At 29.6% G+C, this 13535-nt stretch overlaps 1 protein-coding gene across 1 annotated transcript; it reads left to right on the top strand.

Annotated features, from left to right (window-relative positions):
* Window positions 1-12273: 12273 nt before the first annotated feature.
* On the top strand, window positions 12274-13200 carry LOC133299217 (transcription factor bHLH162-like). Its single transcript, XM_061498655.1, has 3 exons — window positions 12274-12408; window positions 12590-12931; window positions 13060-13200. The coding sequence occupies exons 1-3, from the start codon at window positions 12274-12276 to the stop codon at window positions 13198-13200; spliced, it is 618 nt and encodes a 205-aa protein (XP_061354639.1).
* The last annotated feature ends 335 nt before the right edge of the window (window positions 13201-13535 follow it).

Here is a 13535-nt window from a genome sequence, read left to right as displayed (position 1 = left end):
ATGATGTCAAGATTGAATAAATAAAATGTTTTACACTAAAGATACATTAAACTTAAATTATTATTATCACTGCCATTGTCATCGGTAATATCGTGTTTAAGTACTCTAATTTTTTTATTTAATTGGTAAAATTTTTACATTTTTATCACATTCTTTTTTAAAACTAAAGTATTACAGATAATAAAGTTTTTCTCGAAACTGTTTAATTGACTGCACTCTTCTGACATAGGTGTGATGTGATAACTGTCAAAGATACTATGGGTGTGTTTGAATGTGTTTTTATTTTTTTGGTTTCTAAAAACTGTTTTGAGAATGAAGTTTGAAAACTGATTTTGAGGGTAAAAAAACAATAAAACGTGTTTGAATATGGTCAGTTTTAAAGTTATAAAGAAGATGTAGATATTTACAAAAATGTCATTAATGAATCCTTATATTTACAAGATTGCCACCGCAAAATAATTTAAAATAAAAAAATCAATTTAATTACAAAAATACCATCCATGAATCCCCTTATTTACAAGAATGCCACCGCACAAAACAAAAAAGGAGAAAACAACTTTGGAAAACATTATGGAGTTGTTTTGCTTTTTCGGTTTCTAAAACAAAAGAACGGACACGGTTGTTAAGACAAATAGCATGAAAACAGTCTTTTCAAACAAGATTTTTTGTTTTATTGTTTTTGAAATTTAAAAACTGTTCTTGAAAACAGAAATCAATTAGAGCCTATGTTTCTAGGATCAAAAATAGATTAATTAAATAATGATGAATATGATCAAGAACATAGTGATAATTAATGAATGCAAAAGATTATATAGGGTTTTAAAGTTTGGACATGATATTGACTTAAGGGGGCGTTTGGTTGAGGAAATTTTTTTGGAATAATAGGGAAATGTAATAGATAGAGAAATGATTGGAAAGATAGATAAAGTGAGATAGGTAGGAAAATGTAAAAAAAAGTTGTTTGGTGGGGAAAAATTTTACTGTAAAAATTAGGTAACTTTATGAAATCAACAGTGCATTAAAAGCCAGATAACCGGTTTTTCGAAAATTCCCACCTTTAAATTGAGTTTCTAAACAGTGCGGATATCTATGTTTCTCATAAATCCAGACAAATTGGATAGATGGGTTTTTGGTGAAAATACGTTGAAACAAACATGGTGTTTCTAAAAGTCCTACTTGAGAAACATAGATATCCGCTGAAAAGCTCCCAACCAAACACCACATAAAAATATATTAGTTTCAGGATTAAATTGTTAAATCAGAGCATTGGAGCTAAGTGAAAGCTAAAAAAAGTAAAGCGATAAAAGAAGAAGAATGATTTAGTAAAAATCTCTCACCAGCTATCTTTCGAAAAAAAATTAGTATAAAATTATTGATTTTGATTTCGTGTCCTTCAAAGAAGTTGTAGATCTTTTTCTTATCTTTTCAACGAGACTAAAATCATGTCAATTGGACAAATATAACTTAAGTTATGCCTAAAACATGTCTTTGTTGTCGAATTTGCTCCCAGGAGCGAGCAAGGTTAGCGAAGACATCGTTTTGAAGGCCCGTGAATCTCTTTTATTAAAAAAGGAAGTCTAGGATTATTCTGATTCATTCTTGGACGACTTAGGGAGCAAGAACAACAGATTTAGGAGAAGAAAAAGCGGAGGAACAAAGCTTTGTTGGAAAAATCGGTTATCTCGTTCTTTATGATTTTCTTTAGGATTTCTCTAACTGGTTTTAGCAACCGCCCCAATAAATTCAGTCTACATAACTTGCCCATAACAATAAAAAATGAAAGAGTGTGGAATAAAGAGTTATAAAAAATAAAAGTTTATTTATCTATAAATTGATCTGTTAACATAATTTAATAATATTAAATTGAGACTTGATGAATATGTCTGTTGAGATAAAAACCATCATTACCCATCAGCTTAAGCTTTTGGGTTGAATTGGTTCTTTACATGATATTAGAGCCTCGTGTCCCGGGTTCGATCTTCACCGCTCTCATTTTCTCTTGTGGAATTTCTTAACATAGGTAGGTGTGCCTGTGTATTGTCCACCCTTCAAACCTAGTGGGCTCTCTTGTGAGAGGGCGTGTTGAGATATATAAAACCATCATCACCCATCAGCTTAAGCTTTTGGGTTAAATTAATTCTTTACAACGTTGTTGCGACCGATGTATTTGCTGAAGTCGCAATAGGATGCCCTTATTCTGCTTAATGATATAATAATATTACTAATCGCATTCCTTAACTTATCCTACATGGGTCAATGAAACTCATGACATTTAATATTTCAAGCATTGAATTCTAAAGTTGAAACAAAAAAAGCGCATTTTACTATATATTATTTCATTATGACCACCCATGGACGGTTCTTCTTGCAGGGAAATATTATTTTATTTCACATAAAAAGATATGTTTTTTTTTTTAAATTGATAGATTCCATTTTATTTACATCACAATATAAAATAACTTTTCTCCTTCAACAAAAGTAAAACCCTTGTTTAATGAGCAAAATCACTGATGTTTCCCCTTGTTTACCGGCTCAACCCGTATACTTAAAAAAAAGGCATGTTACACTTAATCTGTAGATGCATGCTTAATTGATAATTCTTCCTATGGACTAACACGCTGATATTCTCCATTGTTTGGGTTCGTACGTTAACTTAAAAGTAGGCGCAGCAGTTTCGAGGAAAACAGGAGGAATCGTTGATGAAGTTAGAGAAGGCAAGATAATTTTCACTTACATATATATATATATATATATATATATATATATATATAGGGATAGAATCCTTTGATACCGGTGTCAAATTTAAAATTTGACACCTCATCTGAGAACCGTTAGATAAAAAAAAATCAATGATGTTGCATGCTTACAAATCAGAATCGTTGATCTTTTTTTATCTAACAGCTCTCAGATGAGGTGTCAAATTTCAAATTTGACACCGGTGTCAAAGGATCCTGCCTCATATATATATATATATATATATATATATATATATATATATATATTGATGATATTCTAACTACCAAAAATTCTTACTATTAACTTACTACCCATCACATCACCATTGGATCAAAAAGAGAATGTTAAAAAGTTTTTGAAGAGAGAGAAAATGTTAATCTAATGGTGATTAGATAGGTAGTAAGTTCTATACAAAAAAAAAGATAGATAGTAAGTTGGTATTGGAAAATTTTAGTAGTGAGAATATCCCTCCTTATATATATTATATATATGAAAAATATTTTTTTCATGTTATAAAAAATGATTATATGTAGAAATAAAATTATAAGTGAGATCCATTAAATAAGAAGAGAGGGAGAAAAAAAGTGGGACCACCCTTTTTTTGTGTGTAGAAAACTTATTTCTCTCATATTAAATGATATAAATATAACTATATATATATATAGAATTTTTTTTCTTATGTTGATGTAGATAATTATTTTATGATAGTTAAACAAAATAATAACAGGGACCCACAAATAATTGGAGAGAAAAAAAATAAAAGTGAGATCCACCTTTGTTATATGTGTAGGAAGATGAGTTATCTCATGTTGAATGAGATAAATATAACCTATATATATATGAGATTTATATGAAGTTATGTAAAAAATAAAAAATAAAAAAATATGAGTCTAATATATTTATATATATATAAAATAAAATTATCTTCAATAATATAAAAAATATTAATACCATAATAATCTAACAAAATAGCATGGACATATTCACTCAAGTCTCCATTTAATATTATTAAATTATGTGATCCGATCAATTTATAGATAAGTAAACTTTTATTTTTTATGACTCTTTATTCCCACAGTCTTTCATTTTTTATTGTTATGGGCAGGTTATACAGGCTCAATTTATTGGCGCGGTTGCTAAAACCAGTTAGAGGAGCTCATTTTTCATATAACCGGAGTATATACTATATACTTCATTTTCCAAAATAAAAAAAATATGGAATATGGGTCAAAATAAATATAAAAATAAGTATAATATAAAAGTGTTATTTTTTACTATATTTAATAAAAAATATATTGAACACTCAATACAACGAGAGTATTAAAAATATTTCTCAATTAGAGAGGTTATATTCATTTATCTTTAAATTGAGATAAATATTTCTCACCTCACCTCATTTCTTTGCACACGCAACTCATACATTACACAAGGATATGAGAAAAAAAAATTTCCTTTTAAATGATACAATTTATATTATTTCACTCTTATAAAAAGGTGGGATCCACATCTTTAATTTTTTTTTTGTTAATTCTCTCTCATCCTTTATTTATCTCTTTCTCTCACTTAAAATGATATAATTTTACATCTTTTAAAATGATATAATTTTACATCTTTTAAAATGATACACATCTTTCCCTAAAAATATTTGTAACGGAGCCCACAATGACATAAATGGTTAGACTCCTTCATTGTAAATAACTCTTCTTCTTTATTGAAGAGATACTTTTTGCACAATACTTGTGTTTTTTCTTGGTAATACTTTGTCAGATTTCAGCCAAGGAGCTATTATGCCCTAATACGGATTTTTTTTTAATATGCTCCTGCTGCATATTTTGTTGGGTGCTCCATTTTCAATAAAGGAAATTTTTTTATTTTTTTATATTCTTATCTTCTTTTTAAATTATCTTTCAATCAAGTTCCGGTCCACCATAAATGAGTTCCCCTCATACACTTCCTTAATTTTCCACCTCCGGCAAAAATCTACTCATAGTGACTCTCATATTGAGCTCAGATATATAATTTTGGTTCACTTAATCACTATTACATTGATATATTATAACCTCATTGAGGAAAATACATATAAACCTATACAAAAACAGTTAATTTGTTATTTGTTATTTGTTTATGAAAAAATTAGGATCTTATCTCTTGTTAAAAGAAATATAAAAGAATTCATCCCCTGTACTATGTTATCCGGTTGACAAGTGGAAGATGACTTACCTCACTTAAATGAATGCGTTAGAATGATTGAAAAAGGAAGGAAGGAAGGAAGAAAGAAATTAAGAATGTGCAATCAAATGCATAGGTCAAGTCTGTGTGGGTGTGTCTTTAATTATAAAACAAAGTGGGTCGAGGACTCAAAGGGGCATGAGAATGTGAAAGAGAATGCACCGCAATTTGAACAGTGAAAGGGACGTGAATCCTTGAAAATTAAATGACTAAATGGAAATTGGACACAAAAAGCCGCGTACGTTAGTGTCACGTATTATCCTCCGAAACATCCTCCTCCTATCCGAGAAGTTTCCCAAGAGAAAGCACAATGTACCTATCACACTCATTCTTCACAACACAAGACCATACTCTCTATTTTCTTCAGGAGACATTATTAAAGTCCACGGATTTTCCTCTCGCTCCCACTGACAGGAACACAAAGCCCTTGAATTTCTTTTTTCAATTTATAGATAAAGACAAAACTGAGTGTAAAATTTTTAAAATTAAACATATTTATTTATGAGATTAATATTTCTTTTTCAATCACGAGATAATTTTATTTACTGAATATATACCAATTATTATTTTTCTTTGTCTCTCTTTTCTTCGTTGGACCCACCCATTATATATGTGCATGAAATAAATTTATTTTTTGTTTACAAAAAAAAAACTAAACCAATTATTTATTGTCATTATTTAAAAAAAAATTAATTTTACACTTGTTAATTTTTTTATACAATTATCGTGTATTTTATTTAAATTATAAAAAATTATAGATTAATAAAAAATAGAAGAACGTTAACACGTAGTTAAAAGATAGTATTCCGCTTACCAAAAAAAGAAGAAGATAGCCATCAACCGGTCCGCTTAAGTAGTTGACCCGTTATTGATCCGGTGATAAACTCCGGTTCAACCGGTAAATTAGTTACAAAATATTTTTTTGCAGCAGATGGGATTCAAACCCTAACCCTGCTCATTGGACTGAGGAGCACCTTCTCAGTGAAGTTGTGCAACATAACAAATACCATTAAACTACATCAGGTTATTGTTTAGATGGCACCATTTAAAATTTTATTATATAATTAAGTATAAAATATATATATATATATATATATATATATATATATATATATATATATATATATATATATATATATCCGGTTCATGCGATTCAACCAGTGACCGACCGGTTGAACCATTGATCCAGTAACCCGGTACCTCGACCGGGTCAATGACCGGTCCGGTTCTAATAATATTGAAAGATAGTATTCCAATATCAATTTTAAAATTTAAAGTGACACCTTTAATCATGTACTAAACTGAAATTAGTAACTTATCTTTATATAATAAATTCGAGCGATCAATTTTTACAATTGGATAGTGTCTTCCTCTTTTAATGATACGTGTCTTCTAGGCTTTTACATCAAACCAGATCAATATTTTAAAAATAGAAACGTTATCTTTAGTATCATTACATTTACAAATATTTGTTGTCCATCATACTTATTTTTAGAGGCTTATAATATGTTCTAAAATCAATACGAGCTTTATCTAAAAAAAAAAAAAAAAATCAATACCAACAAGGCAACTTTCACTTTCTAAACGTTTTTCGCTTAAAAAGAAAAGTTAGAAAAATATAATATAAAAATTATTAATGAGCTTTTATGTAAGCTTAAAATTTTTGTCCAATCTATCAGCATTAAGAAATTCTACAATATTTAATTATTTTTTATTAATAAAATATGGAGTGATTAAAATCTAATTTATAACCACTTAATCATATCAACTCTAATATGTAAAGCATCAATCCAATACAAAAATTTAAATTCATAGGTAAAGATCATTAATAATTTTTATATTATATCTCTAAAAAACCAAAAACTCAAACTTTCAGTAATAGTTACTTTCCTCGGGTCTCTTTCATGTAACCACCTTTCTAACGTTTGAAATTTTAAAGGTTTTCGTTTTATCCTTTAACATAACACAATAAATTTTTCTACTCTCACAACATTTTGTGGGGCTCACACTTTTTAAAACAAAAAAATAAATAAAAAATTAAGGTACGCAAAACGAATCTCTATAACATTACACAATCACTTTTCCTACAACATAACTCTTATAAAACCCAATTTTAAAATGTGGGTAGGTGACAACTGACAAAGATGAAGTTATTAATACTCATACACCATTCCCTAAAAAAACACGTTCCAATATATTATCCCTCAATCTTTCGTTTCTAAAATACAAAATATTAAAAAATATATAAATTATGTCATTGTCCTGATTTCTTTCATATTTCATGATAATAGCTTTAATTTTGCGGATAATAATAAGGGAAATACATCTATTATGTAACATGATGTAAGCTTCTTTTCCTACCCAAACAAATAGATGTGGGGTTCACAATTTTTTATTTTCTCTTTCCTCAACTTATTTTCTCTCTCTTTGTTTATGTTTGCGTAAGATCAAATAGTGTTTTTGATGTAACATTATATAAGTATAACCCTAATAATAAAGCTTGACCTTTGGCATTCCTCTTGCAAGACCGAAAACTTCGTTGGTCTTAAATTACTTCGTGCCATTTACGAGCTAAAAATCTTTCCTAAGAACTGAGTATAACAACAGATGTTTCCTATTGCAGATTTACACTTGGCACCTATCTAAGGGAAGAGAAACCGAATACTAACCACTTAGACCTCATTTGGTTTAGCTTTTTCTAAAACTAACTTTTACTACTTCCTTATTTTAAAAGTAATTTTTATAAAAGTTAAAGTTATTTATATTTTTATAAAAATATTTAGTTTTTGAAAAAAATATTTGGCTTTTGACTTCTGCTTTTCTGAGAAGTTAAAAATTTTAGCTTCTGAGAAAAGTAAATTTTTGACTTTTTTTGTGACTTCTCCTTTTTTAAAAGCAGATATCCAAACGAACTAAAAACAAAAAGTGCTTTTTTCTTGAAAAAAAGTAGCTTTTGAAAAAAAAAAAGCTCATCCAAACAGGCCCTTAGTCAAATCACTTCGATTGTTATATTATTTTTATTTATATATTTATTATATCTTTACAAAAATTCAATTTAAGCAATTCAACCACTAATGAAACTGGTTAAATTATTTTGTACTTTTTTTAAAAAATAATTTCACAACTCATCATTTTTTTTATTTTTTTTAAAAATATTCCAATCGGTTTATTGTTTCTCAACTAATCCGATTCAGGGCGGGTCCAAAATTAAGGCTTTAAACTCCTCCCAAAGATGTTACTGGACCTTTTTTTTTTTTTTTTTTGTAAAACCACAACTCATCACCTTAACTTCATCATTTGTTGTTTTTCAATAGTATTATTTCATTTTGGATTTTTTTCTTCTTATTATTGTTTTCACAACCCATCACCTTATCACCATCATTTTGTGATTTTGAATAATATTAGTTCATTTAATTGCATAATCAAAAGAGGAAAATTACTATATCAATAAATCGAAGATGTTATGAACTTTGATACATTCTCACCCCTATTTTTATTTTATTTTAGTTTATTTTATTTATCTGTTTTAAATAATAATGACGGTGGTGCATGATTTAACTCATCCGTACAATTTAAATAATAATTTATAACAAATTAGGATATTTGCTTCCATCGGGACTAAGTTGGTTGTCTAAAACTTAGCTTTATAGGTCGTATGTATTTATTTCTATATGGTAAATTAGATTTTGTATATTTTGAGGGTAATTGAATTTTTAAATATATTTTATTATATAAAATTATTCATATCATTTTTAACCATTTTAATTTTAGATTTTTTAATTTTTTAAAATTAATTATATACCTTTTGATATTTTGATATTTTAAATTAATTTTGTATAATATATTTTTTATATTATACAAATATTCGAATAACATCAAATATGTTATTTGAACAACGTCAAATATTCGAAAATATCATATTATTATCTATAAGATAAGAGTTTGGTGTTTGTCATTTTAAATGACATAAGTTATGTCATATTAGGAGAGAGATAGACACAAAAAAATAGAAATCACGGGAGAGAGAAAGTGAGTGGTTTTTTTTAATTTAAAATTCAAATAAATTTTTTAATTCTGCGTCTGTCTCTCTCTTAAAAGGACAGAGTGTTACGTCATTTAAAATGACAAACACTTTTCCATAAGATAATTCCCCGTTATTCAAATTATGTTTTTAGATTAAATTTTTTATTTATTCAATAATTTATAGGTAATTTTTAAAATGAATATTTATTTCCTTGGTTAATACGCATTTATATCTTCCAATAATAATATTTAGAGAATAAATTCTTCAAATTAGTGAAAACAATAAAACACTAACTATTTATGGAACTAGCATAGTGGGTCCCATAGGTCCAAAAAAATTAAGAGCTCGTTTGTTTGACCTTTTTAAAAAAGCAACTTTCATGAGTTATTTATTTTAGAAGTACTTTTTACAAAAGTTAAAGCTATTTATATTTTTTTAAAAAAATTGATTTTTTTTTAATATTTGACTTTTAACTCGTGCTTCTTTTAGAAGCTAAAATTTTTAGCTCACAAAAAAGCAGGTTTTTAATTTTTTTTTTTTGTGAGTTTTGTTTTTATTTAAAGCAGACATCCAAACGAACTTATAGTGAGAAGTACTTTTTTTCTCTTAAAAAAATAGGTTTTGGAGAGAGAAAAGCTCATTCAAACGGACCCAAATACCTAATTGGCGGGTTTTATAGCTTCTCTCCTTATAAATTTTTTTTAACTAAACATATTTTTATAGAAGCTCATATCATGAAAAGAGCTTTTTTATGAATAATAATAAGTTAAAAGGATATTTTTTTAAGAGTTCTGATATTTATTTTTCAATTTCAATTTATTCTAAATTTCTGTTTACAAATTTTATCTTTTACCTTAAACATTTATCTTAATAACAAAATTATTTCATTTTTCCTCCTTCAAAATTCTTAGAACAACTTTATATAATTACAGATCTGGATATTAATATGAGAAATCATTAAAAAGGCCCACTTTCAAAGTCTTCACTATGAAGCAAAGCTTTAGTCAAAGAAGGCTGCAACCTCATCTCTATTACAAAGCTCATCACATCTCTTTGAATACTTCACCTCCAAGTATACTTCAGCACCAAGACATCTCCCAAGCTGTCTATCTCTCTACTATAAATACATATGTATCAATACTAAGGTACACATCTTCTTCTATATAATAAAATCTGTTTGAACCAAATCTGATTTGAGTGTCAGAGTGTCTTGCAGGTATACTCCCGATCTCGTTCCATTGAAGACCCATGCGTTAAAAGCTGCTCCAACTGCAAGATGATCGAACCCAAGGCGGTTCCAGACTGTTTGTGCAGAGGAAGATCACACGATCGGCTCAGTTGTAAAATCGGTTCTGATCAATTACTAAATAATTTTTAACTTTATTTTTTAAACATATTTTTAACCATAATTTAAAAACAACTTTTAGCTTAAAAAAAAATGCGAAAACTAACTTGCACTTGAAATACGAAGCTAAATCTTACCAAGAGACTAGTATTATCTCCTGTGAAACACATATGTAAAGGGTTAAGGGCTTAGAGAAAGACGAAGCTAAATCTTACCAAGAGACTAGTATTATCTCCTGTGAAACACATATGTAAAGGGTTAAGGGCTTAGAGCCCCTTATAGGAACACAATTCTAAAACTCTAAGCTCTCATAGCCATTGTATCAATTTCATCACTTCTTGGTTTCAAGCCCCAACATCCTTGCATAGTCATCTATCACCCGTAGTGGTAATCAATCTCCTCCGTAAAAATTTGTAGTTAATGGATCTAATATCAAATACGATCTACTTAGATTAAACATGCTACATTTTAGGTTTTATGATATTAAATAAGGGAAAAGTGTTTGTCCTTTTTCTTTTTTTTTCTTTTAAATGATACAATTTATATCCTTTCACTTTCACAAAGAGGTGGGACCTACACCTTTATATTTTTTTGTCCATTTTCTCTCCTCCTATATCTATTTCTTTTTCTCACTTAAAATGATACAACTTTACATCCTTTAAAATTATACGCATTTTTTTCATTACATAATTTGTTTTATCTTAATTCCATACCCAATATCTTATGAATACTCGTTAAGAATACTCATCCACATTATCTAACAAGATTAGACATGTTTAAGATAATACGCAACTGAAAAGATAGGAGAATGTTATAGTATAATTTGTAAAAAAAAAATGTAAACGAATCGTTCCCTCAAAAAAATATTAGTCTGTTGTCCCTTCTATACTTGAAAAATGTGTAATTTAGCTGCTTGACTAGCCGCAAGACCTGGTAGCTATAGTCATAGTCATTCACCGCTAAGTTTGAAAAACTAAGGGTGTGTAAAAATCTTGCAGTGAACCGATTGTCTAAAAATCGGTCGCAATTCGGCTACATGTCCCACGGGGTAGAAATATTTCCTTAGAAAAAATATATATATAAATAACTTCCTTTTTCAAAAATGTGTAATGTAGCTGTATGTATATCCATCCAAAAGAGGAAAGTTTTTAGGATTTAAAAGTAATTAAAAAAAAATAGGTTAAAATGAAAAAAAAGATCTTTTTAATAAATGGGAAGTATCGAATTCAGTAGTATCGTGTCAGTGGGTGGCCCGTCCCGCTCCACTCCGTCATCAACCTGTTAAAAAATGAGTCAATCTGTCCTGTCCCGCTTTGAAAAGTGGGCTGAGAAACTCAGCTCGCCCTGCTCCGTTTGGCAGGTTAGGCGGATTGGCCCGCCAGCCCAAGCCTATTTTACATTGACCCACCTTGGTCTGTCTATGCCCGCCATCAACCCACCAAAAAATGAGCCTGCCCCGCTCCACCCCACTTTTGAGATATGTTGAAAAACTCAGCCCGCTCCATTCCGTTTGACGGGTGAACGGATTGGTCCGCCGAGCCGAGCTCATTTTGCCTAGTTATTGTTACACGCGTTGGGACAGACCATGTACGACAGAACACAGAAAGTCCTTAAAAGCAACGTGCGTATTTGAAGTTTTGAAAATTTCTACTTCGATGGCAAATGACTCGGTAGCTGCAGAGTCAACAAAGGTGACGCCAACACATGACGTATCCAACTTTCCTCTTTGCTTATTGCTCATTTGCTTTTGAACATACTGTTCACTTACATCACACTCACCTCCCACTTTTGTGTCTGTTTCTGGCACTACTCTCCACACACATATATATAGGCACATGCACACACTCTCACAACACAATTCACCAATTCCTTTTCTCAGGCTCTTAATTAGTTGATCGTAAACACACCTTAGAAATTAAGGGGTGAAGAAAAAAAATCAATGGAGCAACTGGGAAATCAACCTTCTTCTTCTTCAACAAAAGTTGAAAGAAGGGTCATAGAGAAAAACAGAAGAAACCATATGAAGATGCTTTACTCCAAACTCAACTCTCTTCTCCCTAACTTTAACCCCAAGGTTTCTATCTTTTTTCTCCTTATTAATTAATCATGCACGGATTCAAATTATATTTTGCTTTTTTTTTTTCTTCTTCTTTTTTAGTTTTTCAATTGGTTCGTCAGAACCAATTGAAAAACTAAACACAACTAGTCTGCTTAATAAAGGAAAATAAATTATTTATCATTAAAAGTTGTTGCAGGAAGCGTTACCATTACCTGACCAAGTAGATGAGGCAATCAACTACATAAAGATCCTAGAAGAGAAGGTGAAGATGGCTCAAGAGAAGAAAGAGAGCTTAGGGGGGAAGAAGAGATCACGTGATTGCTGCTCTAGTTCTTTTGCTACAACTAGCTGCACAAAATCGCCACAACTTGAAGTTCACGAAATGGGTTCTTCTCTAGAACTTGTTCTGACTTGTGGGTTAGAAACCCAGTTCATTTTCTATGAAATCATTCGCATGCTTCATGAGGAGAACATAGAGGTCAAGAGTGCCAATTCCTCACTGGCCGGTGATTCAATGCTTCATGTTGTGCATGCTGAGGTATATATCTATATCACATGGTTAATTTCCCTTCATCTTCATGTTTTTGTTCTTTTTAATATATAACCAGTCCTTTAATTTTTGAGAATTCTAATCATTTTTCTCTCTTTGTTTATGGGTTTATGCAGATTCCTCAATCTTATCTTCAGTTTGGAGCTACCAAAGTAAGCGAGAGATTGAAGAGGTTTGTGAATGGATCCTCTAGTGATATGGAAATACCGCTCGATTGGAGGGATTTTGAAATCGATACTAGTTTGTGGGGCTTCTAGATCTTAATTACAATAAGCAAGTATTTACCAAATTGAAGTTTTGTAAAAGAAGAAGAAATCAATATCAGCTTACAACAAGTTTTAAGAGTATTGGTGGTCTTTCATTTCCTTACACTAAACGGTATCAACAAAATATTTTGCTGTGTTCTAATAGTTTATGAAAGTATTTTGACCTAGGAATTAACTAATTAGCAAGATTGTTTATTTTATTTTTGCTAAGATTCGAATATAACTTTCAATACTAATTCAGAAAAAATAAAATTCCTCACTTCAAATTGATAGCTGCTATAATTAAGAGGTGGACAATTTCAAATTTTCAATGGCTGTGTGTCTTA

This window comes from Gastrolobium bilobum, unplaced genomic scaffold, assembly GCF_033153095.1.
Source record: "Gastrolobium bilobum isolate Gb01-03AN ecotype WA unplaced genomic scaffold, APGP_CSIRO_Gbil_v1 utg22471, whole genome shotgun sequence".
Taxonomy (NCBI): domain Eukaryota; kingdom Viridiplantae; phylum Streptophyta; class Magnoliopsida; order Fabales; family Fabaceae; genus Gastrolobium; species Gastrolobium bilobum.
This window is presented reverse-complemented; position numbering and strand designations above follow the sequence as displayed.